Source organism: Neopsephotus bourkii, unplaced genomic scaffold (genome assembly GCF_033783945.1).
Source record: "Neopsephotus bourkii isolate Nb327-2 ecotype Australia unplaced genomic scaffold, CSIRO-AGI_Nbou_v1 NB_780, whole genome shotgun sequence".
NCBI classification, from domain to species: Eukaryota; Metazoa; Chordata; class Aves; order Psittaciformes; family Psittacidae; genus Neopsephotus; species Neopsephotus bourkii.
The window spans coordinates 2,435,293-2,457,941 of NW_026901276.1; the positions used below are offsets into that span (position 1 = coordinate 2,435,293).

At 36.5% G+C, this 22,649-nt stretch overlaps 1 protein-coding gene across 5 annotated transcripts in view; it reads right to left on the minus strand.

The window, feature by feature from the left end:
• Nucleotides 1-22,649, minus strand: part of POLA1 (DNA polymerase alpha 1, catalytic subunit) — a 196,566-nt gene that overhangs the window by 91,955 nt on the left and 81,962 nt on the right. For all 5 annotated transcript variants that reach the window (XR_009725699.1, XM_061355136.1, XM_061355133.1 and 2 more), the window contains exons 32-34: nucleotides 22,277-22,451; nucleotides 14,837-15,018; nucleotides 12,931-13,062 (exon numbers count right to left, since the gene is read on the minus strand). Coding sequence is in view for 4 of the 5 variants with exons in the window: in XM_061355136.1 (XP_061211120.1) it covers nucleotides 12,931-13,062; nucleotides 14,837-15,018; nucleotides 22,277-22,451 (489 nt within the window). In the remaining variant the exon portion in view is untranslated. The remainder of the gene's footprint in view (nucleotides 1-12,930; nucleotides 13,063-14,836; nucleotides 15,019-22,276; nucleotides 22,452-22,649) is intronic.

The window sequence follows — 22,649 nt, forward strand, 5'->3', positions numbered from 1 at the left end:
TAGATCAATAGCTTCTCTGGTGGCAGGCACTTCCCACCTCTCCCCCACCATCAACTGGCCAGTTAGAATCTGTGGACTCTTTTCTGTAACCAAATAAACTGCAATATACCAATTCATTCATCTAACTTAAGGATTTTCATTTTTCCCAGACATAAGCCTTGAGGGAGAAGGGAAGAAGACCAAACTGCCCCTCTTTCCCAAACTAGGAAATCTTAATTAGAATCTTAAGAATTTTAACTGCTCTTGTGATGCAACCGAAGACATAAAATACTCAAATTAAGCAATGAGATCAAAAAGGCATCTTTCAGAGTTCCCAGGTTCATTTCTTCACTGTCCTACCAAGTGAGTGGAAGAGCTGATACCTCTTGTTGGTCCTAATTTATTTTACTGAAGGTGAACAGATAAGTCACAAACTAACTTCCTCAAAAATTCCTTACCGCTGGAACAATTCTGTCCCTCTTCAGACTGACTGTCATCAAGTACATTTTTGTGTTGAGCCCTCTTTTCACAAGGACAACCTTAATAGAAGCTGAAAAAGCTCAGTACCAGGAGAAAATAAATCTCTACTGCACCATGTTTCAGTCTTAATATTCTGGTGCTCAGAGAGCTTCTCTGCTCTATCAGTACTGAATGCCAACCTCTCCGCAGGTTGAACAAGGAAACACACAGGCAGGGCCAGTTTTGCTTCCACTGTAGAAATCTGAGTGGAAGCTAATGACAATGACTATATTTTCTCATTTTAAGGATGTTACATTCAATGCTCATTATCTGAGGGTATGGATTCCAGGTGGTATCTATTTTCAATCAGACCACTGGTGGAGATTACTGAAGATTAATACCAGCAACTAAAATTATCTCATATGCCATCATTTAAATTTTTTAAGTACCAAAATTTAAGGGAACTACCTGAAGACAGATGGATATTTAGTGTTAATGCATCAAGACTAGATTCTTGCAGTGCTTTGTACACCAGCAGATTTCTTGTTCCTCAGTGTTTGAAAGACCATCCTCAACTGAGGGTCAAAACAGAGGGCACATTTTAAAGTATACCATGTTTCTAGCCACTAGGAATTATATTTTCCAAATATCTACTCCATCACCTTCTGTAAGTGAGACATGCTCCAACATAACACATCCAAAGTTGAAGGATGCCCAGGAGTTTCAAAACACTTAAGAGACATGAAAAGCTAAATTCCTTTGCTAGTATTGCTATTCATAGTTGGAATGTCCTAAACAACGGGTATGATGCTTGATTCTCACGCACAGATCTGCCTAGAAAGGCATTGCTTTAATTTTTATAGAAACTAAATGCACTTCTCATTATGAAAGCTTGTAATCGATCCTAGATAATTTTCCTTATTTTCACTACAGTCTTAGATCCTCCTCAAACAGGTATTTGCTACTCAGGCTTTTTCCTTAATGTCATCTGATTACTGAGTGGCATCTTGCCACTAGACTCATGAAGCCCTTCACAAATGGACTCAGCAGAAAATGTTGAAAATAAAACATTGGAGTAATCCCTGACCATTTCTTGACAGATAATACAGGTTTATTTTGTTAATTCCAAGTCCTTAAGATGCCTGACTTACTCTTGTTGGGAAGTCACCAAAGTCAAGTCAGATCATACAGAATTTTAATTACCATTTCCCTACTAGGTATTTCAGTCTCTTTCACTTAAAAGCCTAGGAAAGAAGCATGGGTTTTGGATCCTAAAACTACGTTACTTTTAATCAGCCAGGAGACTCTCTCAAGGACCATGTGACAATTCAGTTTACTCCATTACTGCTATTTCACTGATTAGAGTTTGTTTTGGTTTGGTTTTTTTTCAGTCCAACCAGATGACCCCGAAGGATATCCCATTAAAGGAACAAGACAGTATGAACTGCGATCCCTTGAAGCAGAAAGCAGTAGGATAGAGAGGGAATTTGATTAATTGCTTCCTTCAAACAAGCATAAAACCCACATGAAAATATTAAAGAACAGGGTGAAAAAGTATCACTAACACCACATGAACTACTGGAGGGCAATATGAGATTTCTGAACAACTGTATAAATCCTAATATCATTATTCATACACACACACATATATATATACATACACATATACATAAAAAAAAGAAATTCTCCCAAATTCAAATACTACATTCAATATTGTGCTTGATAGGTGGTCAGTGGGTAGCTTGGTATCTGCTAGTTCTATTGCAAGATCATCCAGCATAGACTGCCTCAGTATGAGAATATGTATTATCCAATAAAAATTACTTCAGTAATTACAAAGTTATTGCAGAAATCTATTGTTATATTCTGCAGCAGCACTCAGCATATGCCATTTTCTGTCCTTGTATTTTAGAGGGTGAGGGGGTTCTCTGCTTTTAAATAATTCTGGCCCCTTTGTAGTACAGTCAAATGTTGCTTTGGATATTAAATTGAGAATTTATCTTAAATGGAAACAAACAACTTTGCTAAAAATTAGACATTTATGACTTGCAAATTACAGATACTAATTATTTTCAGTATATACAATTATGATATTCTCAAGAGGTATTAATTTTGGGACAGATGTGCTTTCATCATGTAATTTGGAAATTAAGTTACACTCTCACGTATGGGAACTCAGGAGTCTGAATTTGTGTAAAGACAGGATTGATAGAAAGGAATTCTGTCTTGCTAATTTTCTCTCTCTCTCTCTCTCTCTCTCTCCTCTTTCTCTCTCTGATGAGAGTGTGGCCAGCAATCCTCACAGCTGGGTTGCCTTGCACTCAAAGGAGTGGGGGCTGACTGCAGAGTTGATGAGGATACACTTCCACTTGACTCCACCTCCCATTTTGCCCTTTCAGATAATTCTTCCAGTTACTTCTACAAATTCAAACAATAATTAAGACATACCAAATATAAAATATGCACAATACTGAATACTGCAAATTCATAGCAGAGTGCAGAAATTAAGTGTTGCTAATGCAAACATCTTAGACATTAAAAATATACATAATCCAAACTGAAGGCATTAATGAAATAAAATCCATTAAATAAGAGTAAAAGGGAGAATACTGCTATACTGACCATATTTTCATTAGGATAGGAAAGCATATTATTACAGAAATGCTCTCCAATGTATGCATGCCTATAACCTTCAAAGATGGGATGTGACAAGTGATAAAGGTAAAAAAAAGAACATAAGAAAAATGCCAGTTAAATAAATCTCTGGGATGATACTGTTCTTGAGTGGGTGTATTAATTAAAGAAATCCATCTTGTAGTTCATACTTGTTATTTTTCACATTTGAACTGTAGTCAAAATACAGAAAAGAAAAAGACAAGACAAAAAGAAGCATTGCTTTCTGGTCCTGTATAAAGAACAAATCAATTTTCAAACACTGAACATTTTGTTTATACTGTTCCACAGGAGGTTGAAGATAAAGATGCAAGACATTTGGCATATCTGCTACAATTCTAAGATGGAGATCTTTATTTTTAGATGGAATGAGTTCAGTCACTGCATGAACATTCCTATCTGGAGATCTTTACTGATAGTCGTGGATTTCTGATGTCTCTCTTGCAGATGCCACTTAGAAAGATAATGAGTTTGTTCAGGAGAAAAGCCCAGCATCTACTTGTCAAATTTTGCAGAGCCTTAATTTTTATGTAGAAATCTGGTATAGCTTTGGAAAACCTCAGAAATGTCTATTTGTGGATTTAAACACTAACACAACCCATAAGGCTGAAGATAAGATGGATAGCTGAAACTCTTCCGATAAAAGAAAGTGAACAAGACTGACATTCAGTCACTGTAACAGTTTTAGCAGAACTGCACAGCATTCCCCCTCCACTATAGTATGCTACATCTGTGGGCAGACTGAAAAGACAATCTTCAGGATGGCATGGACATAGGGAGGGGAGGTTCCTCTTTAGCAATAAAAGGGCCTTTAAAATAGCATGCTATCACAGAATGCACAGGACTAAAGCACAGGGAGAACTGTCGATTCACCAGGTTCAATTTGCAAAATAACAGATGGTATAAAAAAGTATTCACATGAATAAGAGTAGTAAAACAGTAACTACTTTTCAGTAAAAAGTGTAAGTAAAGTTCATCAGTAGATACCATGTAATCAATATAATTTGAAGACGCACCTAGCCAACTTGACTGCTAAGCTTCAAGGACTCTTTACAGAGAACTACGCCTAGGATGACACATACGGGCTGGGGTGACACCTGTTTTTGGAGCACAGCTTTTTTATCTGATAAATTGGGGTAAGTAGGCATACAAAGCTGCTATTTACTGTATGTCTGGGGATTAAAAAAAAATAAAAATAATCCACTTCCATATAGCCACTGAAGGAAATACTGTCATTCTGTAGAAAACAAAGACTGTGCATCAACTTACAAGACCTTGACTTCTGAACAAGATATAGCAAAGCAAATGCAAAACCCTTTTCTGAAGCCAGGCATATCTTGCCATTTCTTCCTGAAGCTGGGAACATTCTCACTTAAAATGAAGCGTCTCTTTTTCATCTCAGATGATCCAAAACCTCACTGGCTCTTAAACCAGTTTCTATTAAACCTGTAGAAGTACAGGTTTCATGAGTCAAAATGAGCAACACAGCACAGGCTGCTAGAATTAACCATGATGTCTCCTAAGATACAGAAAATCTTACAGACAATTGGTTGCATTAGCTCTGGTATTGCTTAGACTTCTCTTGGACACTGTAAAAAAAACCCCTACAAATAATTTCCTAGAAGTCTTATTTATCTAGAGGGTTGCCTTCCCCAACCCTAAGCACATGAATGAAGACATAAAGGTAGAGGAGCTTAGCTAAATAGTGCTGCTCAGACTCATTGCTCTCAGTTTTCTTTTTTTATATAACTTACTTTCAGGAGCCAAGCTGAAAGTTATGAACTGCCCATTTAATCTGCACAATCCTTGACTGCTTACACATTTATCTATCTTCTCTTGCTGCACTAAGTACTAAATAATATCAAGAACTACACAACTGTTTAAATTAAGTCGAATGTAAGTTTTTGAAATAACCTTCTAACTACAAAGTTTCTCCATGATGAGATTCTGAATACTAGAACCACTTCTGTTGAGAAACACCTTATTTATTGTTTCTAAGACTCTTTTACCAAGAAATAAAGCAGTGACTAAATGTTACTGAAAATATTTTTTGACAATTTTAACTGCTTAAATCCAGAAATTGAAAATAATTCTTGGAAGATCTAAGGGCAGGAAAAAATAAACACTTGCAGGACCCATATCACTATGCCAAGGAAAACCATGCTGAGGAAAACATAGATGAAGCTTTTTTGTGCATGCCCTCTGCCGTCTCCCAACCCCCATGATTTTCTTATTCAATAATCTTCAGGAATGTGGACTATGAAAGACAGCATCAAACAAAAATGTTTACAAAAGAAGGTATTTTACTTTCCCAAATACTGTAAAATTTATTTTAAACTTTCTTTTAAAGCTGAAAGCAGGCTCATAACAAAGCCTAAGAATCTTTAGGGTAAGTAACTTAGATTTCTTACAATTACTTAGGAATGCTCCGTATTTTGTCCTTTTATATGCCCATTCAGCTCTAAATTACCACAGACAGAACCACTTAGTTTAAAAAAAAGTTTCAAGCAAACAATGTTCTCTTTCTAAAATCAGTATTGGACCCTGGATTTCTGTATTATTACCGATTTCTAAGAAAACATTTCTGATAACAACATAATTTTTAGATCATGAACATCAAACAAACTTATCCTTGTGAAAAGAACAATGTCCAGGGTAAATGTGGTCTCTTAAGCTTCAGCTTTAAACTTTGGTTCTCCTGAGAGACGCAAGGTATTTGAGCACTGCAGGCGTTGCCAATTACGCATACATCAGCCAGTATCAAGTATCCAATGCCAGCAGACCTTGCTGACTTGTCTCATCTCCTAGCAAGCTGGTTATGTGTTCACTATTAAAAGTTTCTGTAGAATAACACAGACTTAATCTGCTTTGATATTTCAGTAATTTGTTGTTTCAATATAAGGCTTTGGTTGTAACAAAATTCCATGAGAACTGGTGGTTTTAAAACTTACTGTAAACCTTAATCAGTTTACCTGGACTTCTGCTTCCTGTGATGTCTCTAGAAACTAGTAGGACCCTTTTCCACTAAAAAATTAAATTGAACATAACAAAAACCTAAATGGATTTAAAATGGCTCCCTTAAACCACTGTAAAAGGAGAAAGATGAATACTGATCCTTTCAAGCCTAGTGATTTGTCATAAATACTCCTGTGAGTCATGATGTGTTATTAAAATAAGACTCAAATGCAGCAAATCCTACAAAGCTATACAGCATCCATAGCACTTCTGTCTATCCAAGGTATCCAAAGGATGGCACATTTGCTCACTCTCTCTCAAAGTCGCTTGCTCAGGAACTGTTAGTAATGCAATTGTGGCAGACCTCTGCTTAGGCTGCACAGATTTGCCTGAGATTTTAAATTCTTGGCTACAGAATCTTATAACGAATAGTGCTACACCAAAGGTACACACTTTATAGTCAGTTTAAAGCCAGACCAGATAAACAGAGCTATACCGCAGCACAAACATGCTCTCCAAGTGTTGCCAAAATTCATCATTGCTTCGACTGGGGCAACAGATCAGTTCCAACAGAGTACCTTCAAAGACAGTGCTTTCTGTAATCCTCTGAAGACAGCAACATCTTGTTATTAGATGAGTGATTCAATCACCTAGGTAAACATTACACACTTGGTGGCAATCATAACCAAGACCATATTTACCTCTGGGCACACTTCCTGTAACACAATCTTCACAATACTGCCATTTACAAGCCTAAGCAGACAAATTATTGTGGTAATAAGCCCTTACATTCCTGTATTCTACCTACAGAGGAAATTACAAAGTTAGTTTTACTCTATTGAAGCAATCCCCATCTCTCAGAACCTATTCTATGTGTGGCCAGCCTGGGGAGCCTTTTGTACGAAGAGCTGAAAGAGATACCTAGCGTCATTGTCTTCTCTGGCAAGATACTAGACTGTGGACTCAGCACTAGAAGAATCAACAGTAAACATGTACTGCTCCTTGCTTACATTCACTTGTTTTCAACAGGTAAAATTCGGAATGTAGAGAGTCACATTCAGCCTCACTCAACCATCAGTGAGATGGATGCATGTCCATTATGGCTAGTAAAATCCACTGAAGAGCATTAAACCCTTTGTAAAGACATATCGATCATTACTTTGAAACACTTCACTAAAAATCATATTGATGCTTTAAGTCTGAACCAAACAATTCCTTTACAGGGCACATCATGGAGAAGTTGAAGTAATAGTGAATCAATTCCAGTTAATAGACGCTATGAGTGCTGTGACAAGTAACTGCTTACTCACCCCCAAAATGCCCTGCACACATTGACCAAAGGGTTATCTTTTATTATTCAATAAACATAAATTATAGCAGAAAACCAAATGTGTAACGCTTTCACATGGTAGAATACTGAGTGCTCTGTTTAATAATCAAGATATTCCTACTTTCCTCCTGGTTAACCAAAACATGATTACAAATACAACCTATGCGTCAACCTCAATCAGGGAAAGAATCAGAAAATGGTATGGTGGAGGGGAGGAGAAAACTCTTCATAATCCAGTGGCAGCCTCCCTTCCCTCTCTCAGGTCCCCAGTAAACTGTGAATGGAATCACATTAATCTTTTATCTTTCACTCCAATTGCTTTCCATTCTGCCTTGACTTGGAAGCTTTCAGTACTAAAAATAAACATCTGTTTCTGTATGTGTAAACCAAAATGACAGTGATACAAGTTCAAACTTGGAAAAGACTCAGAAACCCTTTTCCATACAAACAGGAAGGCCTCAAAATAATCACTGGAATTAATCTGACAGCATAGTCTAGCTATCTGATTGTGACTACCACATCAGCTGGTGTCACAATTCCTTCTATTTTCTGGCCCTATCTACTCTTCTTCCCATGTCCACGTACTTCTAGTACTATTAGCACAACAATAAATAAAATATTGTACTATTGACACCAGTAAGCACCTTTCCTCATGCAAAAGAAAGTTCTTACCGCTACCTACCCCACCAGACAAAAATGCTTTCAATACGATTACTGTTGTGAGAACATTATTACAAATGTCATCACCATCATCTACAATGATATTTTCACCTGTTCAGGTGGTGCACACACCTGGGGGTTGTTGGCAATACTAACTTGATTGAAGTGTGGGAGACTCTAGGTTCATAAAGAGCCCCGTCATCTTTGTTCTCTTAAGCAAATATGCCATGCAATCCCAAAACCCGTGTGAATGCTATTACCTCCAATAATGTTACCCTGTTTGTAAATCTTTCACCTTTTTAAGTGTGCAAAATCCTAATGCAAAACCCAAGAACATATATATGCAGTACTCAGAACAGCGATATATGTTATGTGTGTATATATATATATATATAAAAGAATAAAATTCAAAGACCTTGAGAGGTGTACCAACATGCTTTTATACTGCGACCTAATGTGCAAGCACTAGACCACCCCACCACAGGTAAGAAATGAGAAATTTTGAGGGCTATTGAACACTGAATTTTCACAGCTGAACAGCATAAAGTTATTTACAAGTGTTCAATAGCCTTCAAACTCACTTCTGCCCATGGGTTACAGTGGTCCAGTAGAAAAAGACTGCGAAACAAAAAGTGCAATACAGGTTGGACCAAGATTTTTGTTGATATTTTTTAAAACTCTTTTTAAGTTTGCATCATTTTATGCTTTTTGAAAAACATACAAAGATCTAAAGATGCTATACATTATTACCTGGACAGCATATATTTTCCATATAAAACCAGGTTTTTGCCTATAAATATACTATTAATGCCATCACAGGTGTATATTTAAAAACAAGATAAAAAACCTGCTGCTTCAGGGCAACAGCTCTCCAGACCAACCAGTTCAATATGAATTTTGTTATTGCTCAAATGTCATATACAGTATGTTCAGGTTTTTTATTCAGTTCTTTTTAGTTGACAAAACTATCTCAACAGCTGAGTAAGATATGAAATTCATTTTATGAATGTGAATACTCATTTTTACAGGGGTTCTTCAAAAGAGGATCTAAGAGGGCATTTATTTACCAAGTGCCCAAAAATGAGCCTTTGAATATTCTAGTGGGAAACTCAAAACAGTTTCCATCATAATAATTAGATCCACTTACTATAACTGACACCCTCTTACTGTACAGAAGTTGGTCAGTTTTTCCATTTATGTTTGCATATTTCAGCTTTCACCCATTCCCTAGCAGGGATGTTTCATTGATGGCTGAGGGTAACACTTCAAAAATGAACTAGCTAAACAAACTTCCCAGCAGCACTTGACAGAGCTACACCTATTCTTCCCCATTTCCAAAGCAGTACAGAATTAATTACCAGTTCTATGGATCTATTGTAAGTATAATAGACTAAAGAGCTATCACAGACACATTTATTGTAAAAGCACAATCCCAAGAGTGTCTAGTAGAGGGCCAAAACGATTAACACAAATGCTTTGTCAGATCAAAGATAAAACCTGCACCGCCCAATTGAGGAATGAATTAGAACAGTGGGTTATCTTTCAAATTAACCAGGGCAGTTAGTGAGGAAAATTTCATGAAAGTGTAATTCTTAGCCTTTGTGAATCCACACAGCAGGCATTCTGCCAGCTGACAAGATGATGAAATTTTCATGCTTAAAAAAGCCCTCTTCATTTCCCAATTTAGATTAGCTAGCGTTTCTCTCTTTTCATCTATTTGCTCTTCTGAAGCAGAATTAAAAAAAAAAAAAAAAAAAAAAAGCAAGCACACAACAGGACCAATCTCTCATAGAATAATGCATTTCTCAAAAGAAATAAAATCTTTGCATGTAATCTTTTAGATGTATTTACAGTTCGGAGCAAGATTATCTAAACTGATATTGTTCATGCCGTTAAGAAATCTATAAATACAGGAGCAATGTTAGATATGTTTTGGAAGACAAATATAAAACATTTAAATGTCTAATGGCAAAAAATGATTGAGGAAACAAAAAATTTATATAAAGGCGAGTATTTTACAAAAACAAAAAAAAAGAGGGATTGTAGGAGGCTTACAAAATTCTATTTACATACTTGTATTTGTATCTTTTTAAAGGAAAGAAGTGTATCACTGCTGTATTTATTTATCAGGTTTGTGTGCCAAAAAGGGAAGTAGATTTTCCACTTCTAGATTTTATGGCAAAACCCCTGTCCCTAAATTTACAAAAGCCACATATAACAGCATTTCAACAGACTGAAGGAAACAACATGCAATGATCTTAAACACTAAAAAGATAAAAAAAAAAATCTTATTCAAAGCTGCCCGAAAAAAAGTAAGCTTATTCACTTCAGTGAGCTGTGGATCAGGTCGAAAGGCTCTTGACAGGGCTGTTTTCATAAAAGCTAGTTCATTATTTTAAAGGTTAAAAAATTCATTTTCACATGCTATGTTCTTGTATGATGTGCTACTTGACCAACATACAAACAATGGAAATCTCAAAAAAAGAGAAATAAAAAAAATGAAAAAATGGAGTGACAAAGTTAGACAATATACTTGTCTATTTTAAATTTACATTTCTGTGCCTTTCAGATGCAACCACTACAATAGGAGGCTGTTAAATAAGCTTCTCAAAGTTTCATCAAATGTTTTGTTCAGGCAGTTCTTTGCCATACTACTTCTGGACGTGTCTTTATAGCTTATAGGATTATATATATTAGTGCAAACACCCATTTGATGAATTTCAACTCCAGCTGTTATACAGTCACTACAAGTACTTGATGAAAGGAATAAACTCAAACTCACAGCGTCTGATTTTCTAAGAGCTAACAGGACAAAAAGTTTACTTGCTCAACCCTTTGAAAAGCCCTTTTTCAAAATAAAAATTATTGTTCAATTTGGAAATTACTTTTTCCAGTAACATAATCTTGCATTTCTAGAGTCTGAATATATTCCACAGTCAAAAAGTAGTTTTAAGCCTTACTGCAGCAGCTAAATGGGTTAAAAGTAAATTCTCAGTATTAAAAGATAACCGAGTTTATAAAGCTTTCACTTACAAGGACAAATACATTCCTTCTGAAGGACACTTCATTATCCTATATACCATGTAGTAAGATACTTAATAGATTTTAATACAATGTAAGCAAGTTGCTATGTTCAGTATTCAGACATTTCACAGTTTGATTCACAGCTTGGTTGTAAAAAAAAAAACAAACCACAAACAAAACAGAGTAAAATATTACACCACTTTTTGTTCTTACCAGTAATGTTTTTCCTGCCCTTATCTTCCTTCATCAAGTTACTATTGCACATCTTATGCACATGTTTTCTAGCACTTTATATGTGAGAAATTACTTAGCATGTGGCATTGTGTACGATAATAACTTACATACATTAAATCTAAAAAAGTTTAATGGGAACAACTTTTATATAAAAGCAGCCTGTGCAAACACAGTACTATGATATGTCATTTAATAATGCACTGCATAATTTAACATGTACAGTAATATAAATTGAATGATAATTTGGCAGCCAGCTGGACTTTGCAATAAAGTAATGTGACATCTCACATTTTGGTAACTTCACCTGTCCAAGTCATCTATACCTTTAACTTCAATGGAAAGGAACTATCTATCCCTACCTTGTGAAATATTGCCTGAATTTAAATACTTTAAGAAAGTTTTGTGCTTCTTTTGATGCACAGAACTTCAAAAGAAGTAATTATACATTGAGAAGTTATTTCCAGGAAAGAGCTTAGAAAACACTCACCTACAATTGCAATAAGAACTAATATAGAAGAAAGACAATACAAATGCATGCTTACTATTAAACTATAACAGTAATTCTTAGCACTGTAACTGCTGTCCGCAAAAAGTAATACTTAAGAAAACATGCTACAAATTAGATAAGCCATTCATTTACAGGCCAAATTTTCAAAACCAGTTTACTTTATGGAGTGTATCAAAGGTTGAGCACCCAAAGGTTATGAGCACTTTCAAAACTGATGCCTGTCCTGAAGATGTGAAAATGGGCAACGCTGGAAAACCAAAAAATGCAGGCAGGCAATAGGATGAGATCTATGAAAATCTGAGCAAAATGGTTAACTGCCAATTCACAAAATATGACGTTACCAGCATATTAGAAATGAAAAATATATTGATATAATTTCAAAAATCATGGTGGCTTTGTTTCCTAAGCAGTCACCACTTTGGGATTCGAAGACAGGAATTTTAACTATTACCCCCCCACACCCAATGCCACACAAAGTCAACAACTACTGCAGGCACTTTGGATTTCTCGCACTGCCGCCCCAAAAAAGAGAATTATATCGAATTAAATAACTACTCATCTTTTTCCCCTTTCCCCCCCTCCCAATCATTATGAAGAAAGATTCATAGCATTTCCCTTCCTACTGTCTTTCAAAGAATTTTCATAGGGCTACATTCAGTTTTCCTTTTCACAATGTAGCACTACTAATACACATCAACTTGGGTTGGAGAAAGAGGATCAGCTTTCAATTACATGAGAAATTGATATCTGTATGTTTGATAGGCTTCACAGATTTCCTTAAAAAAGCATTAAGATAATCAACTCCACACTTTTTCATCTGTAAAAGAGAGCTACTACATCTGTAATAATGCTGACACACAGCTACAAAAATGTAAATACATCTGAGTATCCTGAGACTGAACTGAGAAAACAAACATTCTGAATTATTATCTTAAATCATTACGGGATTGTTTTATTTTCATTAAGTCGGGTTTTGACATTGCATGCTATTACCTTGGATTACACATGGAAAAAAAAAAAGAAAAAAAAGTAATATGACAGTAACTAAAAACTCAGCAATACTCAGAAAACTGAGTTTCATATGCCACATTATTTTCTGAGTACTTACACTGTAGTATTTTCTGAGGTAGCGTCTAATATCCAGCAGTAATTTGTTGCTCATTTGAATCACATAGTTAAAAGGAGGCTCTTCACACTCAGTCTTACTGCATCTTTGCAAGCTGGGTTCAATAAATTGCCCCTGCAAACAGAAGCGTAAAAACAGCATGCATCATTACAACAGATGAAGGCAGCAGAAGTTATCACAGGAGTTTAGACCTAATACATATTAAAAAAAAAAAAAATAGTCGTAAAAGCGCCTCTAATATCTAGAGCCCTCTTTCTTCCCATCACAATTGGCCATACCCACAGAAAGACTTCTCTATACTACAGTTTTCCCATTCTCTTCTTAATGAAAGGTCTTTTGGAGAACATGCTTCTTTACCTGCTACAAAGTTAATATTCAGCTAATGATGTTGAGTAAAAAAATTAATCCATAGACAAATCACACTGCTCTGTACCTTCCCAAATGATATAGATTTATTGTTTTATAAGGGACATTAAAAATTCTGCTCAAACCCACTAATCAGAACATTGAAATCAACCTTATAGATACCAACTACGAAATTACCAACAGGGCCGTAGAGACAAATCTCATGAAACAAGAATAACTTCATAATCTTTTATTTTCCCCAACTGCAAAGAACAGTTCTTACAGTTTTACACCATGTCATATCCCCTTATTTTTAAAACCTTCTGAACGCCTAACATTAAGATTGCAGAACCTGGAAGTGATGAATGAAAAGGGGAAATTATGTTGATAGAATTCTCATTAAAATAACAACCTGGTAAGCTGAACAGTTATACAAGTTTCAGAAAACTTTCTTTCAAGGGAAGACTATGCTTTTGACTAAATCCCCATCCCTAGCCCCCATTAATTCCAGGTAGAAGAGAGGGGGGACTTGGGGATTCAGTTTACACATTTCTTTTGCTGTTCAGTGTTTATTTTGGTTTTGGGGTTGGTTGTTGGGTGGTTTTTTTCTGGTTGGTTTTTTGAGGATTTTGACATCCACTTCTCTCCAGTTAGCCCATCTGCAAGTTGTCAAGCCTACATGCAATTATCTATCATATTTACAGCTGTAATGAACAAAAGTCAAGGATTCACAAAGTATCACTCGATTTGTATGTCTTTTCCTCTTGCTTCCAAAGACTGCTTTATTTTGATCTAAAAAAAAATGCAAAACATCTGCTGTTTGTCCAAATTAACTTAAAATAATTACTTTTAATTTAGATAAAAGATTTATTTGCTTTCAGTTTCAAGGTTTTCACTGCTCTGAAGCTCGCTAATTTGCCAATGACTAATACATACATAACATAGCTGGAGAGTTAAATACTTGGCCCTATTTCAAGCTGTGATCCAAGGTCAGAGATACATTTTTTGGCAGAACTTCTCAACAAGAATGTACGCCTATGACTTTTCATGTTCAACACAGAGAGACAGAAGGAAAGATAAGAGAAAAACCTTACTGTCAAGGAGTGAGGTGGGATGTAGCAAAATAAACACGAGTTTCAAAAACACTTTGTTCCAATTAGTATGATTTAGGATAAGAAATTGCCATCACTGTACAAAAGTTTCATTAAACAGAGAACTGGAAGTTACTAAGGTGTTATGATAAGGATTCCTTAAAAAGCTACAGCAACAATCATTCACAACTGTGGGCAAACAGATTAATGAAGCCAGATAATCTCACATGTTCTGCTAGATGACACAGCTGAAATGCAAAAAATGGGAAAAAATATTCCAGCACTATCCTATCAGCAAATTTCTCTTCCAAAGCTATAAATAGCAGGACTCAAACAACATGGTATCTCCTACATCATACACATCCTATCTGAAATAAAAGTATTTCTCTCCATCACTGATGAACAGAAATGAATCAGAAAAAAAACAAACAAACAAAAACCCAACAACTAACCGAGCCATCAAAGACATTGTCATAAATATTTTCTGTTCCGCATTTGAGGCAGCAAAACTTGAATCTTTCACAATCCCTATATTTCTCCTCATCAGTGAGCTGAGCTGGGCCACCAACCAAGGCATCACTCTCCTCATCTTTATGGTAATGGTGATGGACTCTGAACTGGGAGGGATCCAGTCCTATTAATAAGAAACAAAAATTTCAAAAGACTTAGAGGTCAACCATGCAAGCAGGCTAATTTTTCATATGCTTGGTGAAGCAGACTCAAAAGAAAGTTAACAAAATGTAAATCCAGAAGCTGAAAATCTTTCCTTAGGAAAACTTCTGTAAAACTCAAAATACGTTTTACAATTTTTAATCACGAACAAAGGTTCATGAAACATGAACAAATCTTCTTACTTCTCTTCTTATGCAAGACTGCTTTATAAATAAAACAAGCAGACTGCATTATCATGGGAGCATGTGACACAACATTTTGTTTCTGAGGAAACCACTCCTAACGGATGGCTTTATTTTTATTTTCTTAAGTTACATTGAAAATATTTCCATAAAAATGTGCATTGTTATTAAGAAACAGTCTTTAAATCAAAATGTCACCATTAAAACCGAAAACAGAAAATAAAAACCCCATTAAAGAAACACGGGTGCATTGCTATTACCAACTCCTTCAAGTCTGTATACAACTGCCAACTCTTATTTCAATGCAGTGGTCGATTTCATCTTGGCTCAGTGGTTAACAGCATGTAGGTTTCAACCTAATGCAGTGGTTAAAATTCAGCAGCAGCATTTAAAACGGCAGCGCTGGAGACAAAATGCTTTATATTTGATTGCCAGAACTCAAGATTTTAGACAAGTAAGTATACAAAAGAGATCCTAAAAATACTGATTCAACCACAAATAAGTAAATAAGCAAGTAAGCACGAAGTTCACTGCCCTAAGAAATAGACTGCCAAGGTAAACTTAATAAAAATCCACTGGTTTTGTCATCCTTTGTCATGTCCAACCTTTTAAAAGTCCATGTATCCCATTTACAGTTTTTTTTCATTAACTCTAGCAAATAGCACATGCTAGGAAAAAAAGAATTATTTGAATGAGCATGTAGAATAAAACATTCAGAAAACTATGGCTTACTTTATTAGTAAGAAGAAAAGATAGAAGAGAAGCACTTAAAAAATTTTTAACAGAGACTAATCAAGCCAAGTAACAGATTACCATGTTTTAACTCATATTTTGTGTGAATTTCATTAGCAAATGTAAAAATTACTGCAGAAAGAGCAAGAGAGATACAAACAGAAAGTGAAGCTAGATTTTACAGTTCTTCTTAACTTTACTATACAGTACTAGGAGACTTAAAGACAATGTCTGGGAACAATATTCAGTTAAAGAAGACAAACGCATGTATGTAACAGCTGAATTATACAGGCAGATATAGACTGTTCTTACATAAAAGATTTGGTATGTGAGACTTTACTGTCACTATTCTGAATTTCTATTTCTCAATCATAAAACAAAATCAAGGACATGGAAAAATTCCATTGCCAATAAGTTTACTTGGTTCTTGGTAAAATAGGGGTCCCACTAGAATTTAATCAGTCTTCTCTATTTTAATTTTATCAAAAGAAACAAATGCCAATGCACAAGAGTAACAATTCACTTCAAAGAAGTTCTTAAACTTTTAATATGCTTCTCTGGTATTCATTAAAAGAAAGAGTAAATAAAGCAAACAACACTGACTGTTGCTTATTTCAAACCCTAATACGTATGATACTCCCCAAAAAGGACTGTGGGGTTTTGTTTGCTTGTTTGTTTTCTTCCCCCCCCTCCCCCTTTTTTTAAGAGTCGGTAATATGTTTGCTGGTTTAGAAAATAAAGAATATGTTCTGCGACACACACACTGTAGATAAAATGCTTAGAAAGGCGATTTTAGTATTAAGATTTTGCAAAAAATCAATTAAGCATGCAGTAGGTTGGGTCTCAGATATTAATGGTGAATACAAACAAAACTTTCAGTTTACTCTGAGTTCAGAAAGAAAATTAAAAAACACTGCAACTTTCCAATACAGATGACATTAAAATTCACTTTAAAAACTTATCCCAAAAGGCAAAAGGAGACAAATTCTGGTCTTGAATCTCACTCAAAACCAGTGACAACAAATAAGAATCTGAACATTTGGCAATAATTTAACATTAAAAAAAAAAACAAAATCTTTCGAAGAATTTAACTCACACCTATCTCTGAACTTCCTTAGCTGTTTTGGCTTGAGAAAACAACAGGAAAAATATTGTGATGATTCAAGTGTACATCTAACTCCTGGTGTGCAAACAGCCCCAGGGAAATGAAAGGGACTGCAAATCAGGCTTTTTAAGAACATTCCTACCTTAATTATCTTGTGGAATTGGGACCTATTTTATTTATTATCTCATTTCAGGAAAAGTCAGTTGGTTCAATTAATCCATTTCAGCACAATAACTGGCATCCTTTCTGACCAGGTCACACTGGTCATATTAGTTGGTAAACAAAACAGGGACTATCTAAGGGGGGGGGGGGGGGGGAACAACAAAAACCTGGTTTTGGTAATTTTTAAATTAATATGATGAGACTAATCAATGAACTTCTTTAAACTCTTATTTTTTTTTTCCATGACAGCAAGAAAAATCAAAGGGACTCTGACTTACTCCAACATGAAAATCTTCAGGGGTACCATTAAATTACCTGCAGCTCAGGCAAGCTTTCCAACACCATCAAAACTGCAAGGTTTGACACAGAAAAATAGCAATAAAAATGCACTGATGAACCTCGTGTGACAAAAGTGAACAATAAAAGTTCCAGAAGTTGTTCCTGAATTATTAAAACATTTACTAACTATCAAGCAAAAGGGAGTCATTCGATAAACTGAAAAAAGGCCAATGAAGTTTTACTGATCGCAGCATTTTAAAGACAACACTTCTGCACACCCATTTTTACACGTTTTTCCACGCACACTCCCCAGGAACACGAGCGTCACTCCCAGCAGGGCAGGCCCACCCCACAGCCTCGGCCTCCGGGGACAGGTTTGGCAGGCCGCCTGCCCCGCGGGCCGCTGAACACAGCCCTACGGGTTCCCCCCCCCCCCCGTATTTTATACTTGAGCCGCAGGTTATTCGGGAAGCACGTAAAGTATCCCCCCGGGCACCTCTGCCTGCGAGACATTCTGTGAGAGGCCGGGAAACGGCATCTGGTGCTGCCACCTAAAGGCTGCGGCCGCGCACTTCAGCCAGGGCGACGCGGCGGAGCCGGGGCCCGGCGACCCGCCCAGCCTCCGAACCCAAACCCGGGCGGCCGAGGTCTCTGCCCTTCGGAATCGCAGGCTTGCGTGTGTTTCTCACATTGATCCTCCCGCGCCGTCGCAACTCTCGTGTGCCTCCTGTGAGAGGCACTTTAACCAGCCTCTCCCACCGTCAGAACACACACCGCACTTCAGCAAGTCTCAGTTTCTAAGCAGGTCTAGAGCAGCTCAAAGAAAACCCAGCTAGACCACAAACAACATTCATAACACTTCGGGGTTTATTATTGTATTGTCATGAATCTTAATTTCCATCGTTCTCCTCTTGCTTCACTCCCTAATTTGAGAAAAGCAGTTAAAACTTGGTGCAATTCCTGCATGCCACAAGGAGAGCACAACTGTCTTGGGGTGGCCTGAGTAGCTGCTAAATACCATATTAATGGCACCTATTAAATGACTCTATAAGAAGAAGTGGAAAATTAAAAAGACAATATCTGTAAGATGTTGATGGGTTTCCTTATAAGGAACAGCTAACCTGGACACTGGATAGGACGAACATGTACTGGGAAGTACTCTTGATTAGGACAAGCCTCATCAGGACTCAGTAATGACTCCCTAAAATTCAACAGCCTTCCTAAGAAATGCCCAAATGCCAAACAATTTGCAGAGCACCAATGTGCCCATCCACCTGTAAGGCAGCAGCACACATCTCTGACCTGTCTAGGACAGCAATCAGCAACTTTCATCATGTAGAGAAAGTGATGCTATGCAGTTAACAGCTACAAAAATCCCATAGTTAAATCACTCTGCTTCCATAATGTTTAGATACTTTTGACAACACAGAAATAAGACATGACCTTTCTTTGAGACAAGGAACAGTATTTATTTATCAACGAAAAAAAAACCCACAACAACCCTTACTTTAAATGTTAAGAGAATAGTTCTGTCAATACAGGGTGGTTGTTTTTTTTCATTTAAAAGCTATAGTTATCCCCAGGATGAAGTAAGGTCTCCAAGCATTTAATAAGATCAGATTTATTGAATTATATTACTGATCATCTTTCACACTTTACTTAGTTTCAGAAACTCTGACAATCCTCATCTGCCCACTGCTTTTCCTTGAGATCTTCAAGCAAAAGTGGATGCAGGAGTATGCCCACGAGGTTCTCATTTTAAGGAACAATGAATTTCCACCTCTCAAAGAACAGGCAGACCTCTTACAATGTCCAAAACCAAAAGACAATTTTCAGCTTGATTCAAAAGTGAATAAATATTGTATTTAAGGAGTTCGCTGCAATTTTTAGGTGCTATTTGCTTTTGTTCTTCAGCATGTAAAGTAGCTTAAAATAACTTGCTTTGAGCACAGACAGAACAAAGAACTTTTCATCATTTTGATATGAGCCAAGCTTCTCTAAGCAGAGCTCAATTTTTTATCTACTCAGACTAACATGGCGATACATCAATGAAAATTCACCTTATAAACTTAACATTTTGTTAAACATACAACCATTCTCCCTATATAGACACATATCGTATGCAACGCAGGAAATCAGGTCAGGCAAAGGAAGGTAACACACAAGTATGCAACCAAGTTTTGGTCCACAGACATGATACTTTGATATCCCTCCAGAACACCAGCTTTCTTCTTCAGAACAGAAAAATATGGTCTTTTGCAACAAGATAGGAAAAACAACAGGAATCTGGATAGGTAACATGATGAAAATACTAAGGAAAAAAGCCCAACTTAACCAACGCTGAACAGCAGTTTCATGTTTGCTTGTTTTAGCAAGCTGGGCTCAAGTATCTTGCACACTTTTGTATCTAGTAAACTATTTTCAACTTCTTTGAAACAAAACTACTGGACTATCCGTTGAGTACCGTTAAAAAATGCTGTAGGGTAACTTCAGCTTGCAATGACTTATGTATGACTCTGATTAAGTGCTGTACGTAAAGACCTAAGTAGAGAGTAAGTTTTGAAAAAGACCTCACCCCAAGCTCAATGTAAGCATTCCCCAAAAAACAAAGCTGGATAAGGCAGTAACATTTTTACAGCACAAGATCAAACTGGACACATTTCAGATCTACGATTGTAGTAAGATACATACAGGTTTTCAGATTGACAATTGTGGACTATTAATAAACTCTCAGCTGCATGATGCTATTATGGACCATAAAAGAAATTTTCACCGTGAACGTACTATTGTACGCTACTGTACAAGTGCAAAAAGCAGCACAGCCATTTGCAAACAGTACATGCTATCAAGTGGCACACAGTTCTTATGATCTGGGCACTTAATTTAGGTGACTGGAGACAGTCTTTTCTGAAAATCCAACCTGTTGTAAATAAGGAACAACTCTGAATTTGAGCTTAACTCCACAAGACTAACAATCTTTGCCAAATAAAATAAATCAGCTTTTGCATAAATGAAGTACAAGTTTACTGCTTATTTTAAACTGCTTCACTTAACCAAGAATGCTTGACCTTTTCAGTCAGGCATACCACATAGTCCACTTTGACATCAAGGGAAAGTTCTATACCAAGGCCCTGCCACATGAACAAAATGATGTGTCTGGTCACGCTGCATGTGTAAAGCAGTGATCACACCTCCCCAGAGCAACAGAGCTGTTGAGGACACGCTACAGTAGCAAAGAACTCCAAGAAATATCCTTGAAACCTCCCAGAAATAGCAAAATTCCTGGTTTTGGGTTGTTTGTTTGTTGTTTTTTTTAGTATGGACAACTTGGAAAATGAAATGGAAAAGGCTGCACATTCTCTTGGAAGATGAAGAACTTTCATAGCTATCACCCTTCGTGTGAAGCTACAAAAAATGAACTTACTTGCACACATTTTAAGTGCCAAGTGCAAGCTCACCATGAGCAGAACCCCATGTTAGTAAGGAGGCTACAGAGATGCAGCATCCCAGATGAACGGTCCTGAAGGCAACACACTACTGGTTGGTCTTAAGTGACCAAATCCTGTATCTTGGCCATTACCTAAACACGAAATGCTGAGGACTAACGCTTCCTTTTCTCAACTGAATTCTCAAACAGTTCCAAAAAACATTCCACAAGTCTGAACAACATCACTTCTGCGGGTCTAAACTTTCTCCAGACATGGACGTAGCACCAAACAGGAGACTAATACATAGACAGAGTGCAACTCTCTTAAAAAGTTTTCCTGTGGGAGAGGACAGTCTTGCCAAGAACTCAGCAGCCAGGAAGGCTAACAATTTCTTCTTTGTCTTTGATTAATATTTTTTAGAAGAATGAACTAGATGTAGGATATGAACCACAAAATTTCTGTTTATCAAGGACATCAACCATGTCTGTTGGTGAATCACTTTTAGGGAAGACATAGCACTAGAAGGATTACATACACAGCACTGTATTTTCCTGGAAGGAGACGTGATAGAACTGTTACCAATTTTTCAACACCTATACTTCTTTCTAGGTAAGAAGCCTGGGGAATGAACAAGATAGAGACAATCTAAGTTGGGTGGAAAAATCTCTAATTCCTTTGATACCCTTTAAGAGGCAAAACAACTCTAACAAGTGCAATCCCTGTTACTCATCTGAATAAAAACTGGTGATTCTGTGGGTCACTAGCATTAGTCACATTTATTATAGCACTTCTTTTTTGGCCACTTCATTCCTCCATATGGAACAGGCAAGACTGTTACTAATGGTTTATGTTTCTATTATCCACTAGGTCTGTTCTAGCAAACTACATTTTAACTTACATCCTACTGAAAACCTGTATGTTTTCATAACAACCATGGCTGCTTTCTTTGTGGGAAGACGCTAGAGAGGCTTGAGTTTCTCTGGAAAAATGGGAGTTCTGGATGTACGCTCTAGAACTACTTCAGCAACTTAAGAAAATCTCAGAGACATGCAATTGTATTGTCATCTACATGCAGTAAATTTTTGCAACTCTGAACAAGGACTGTAAGATTAAGTTCATGTTAATGAGCACCTTCTGGAGAAATGGTATTCTGTAGAAGCTATAGAAACACACTTACAATCCAAACTGCCTTTTACAGACTCTGTAACACAAACTATTGTTCATTATTGTTCAAAGACTGATTTGGGGAAGCATCTCTATTAAGAAATATACATAAAACTTCTCAGTTTGTTTCCTGCAATTCTTTAAGTAAAGTGAATTTAGAATACTTACCTAACCATGCTGCAATAAGAACAGAATCAATTCCATCTATGGGCTCACATATTCTAACAACTACTGGATGTATTTGCTGTGACAGGTAGTACTGAGTATCAACAGAAAGATTGTCTTGCTTTTGCAGCTGTTCTGGAGCATATGCTCGCTGGTTAGCACTGAGATCTGATCCATCCTAAGACAGGAGATACATGCGAAACAAAGTGCAAAAAAAGTAGAATTCACATTCAGTCTATACAAAGGATTATGCTTCAGATATTATTATGCATTATTTTTTTAACCCAAAATTGTTACACAATCACTCTCTTTTGGTTGGTTTATTATGCATCCAATACAAATTCAGAAGTAGTAAAAAAAAACCCCCACATTGCTG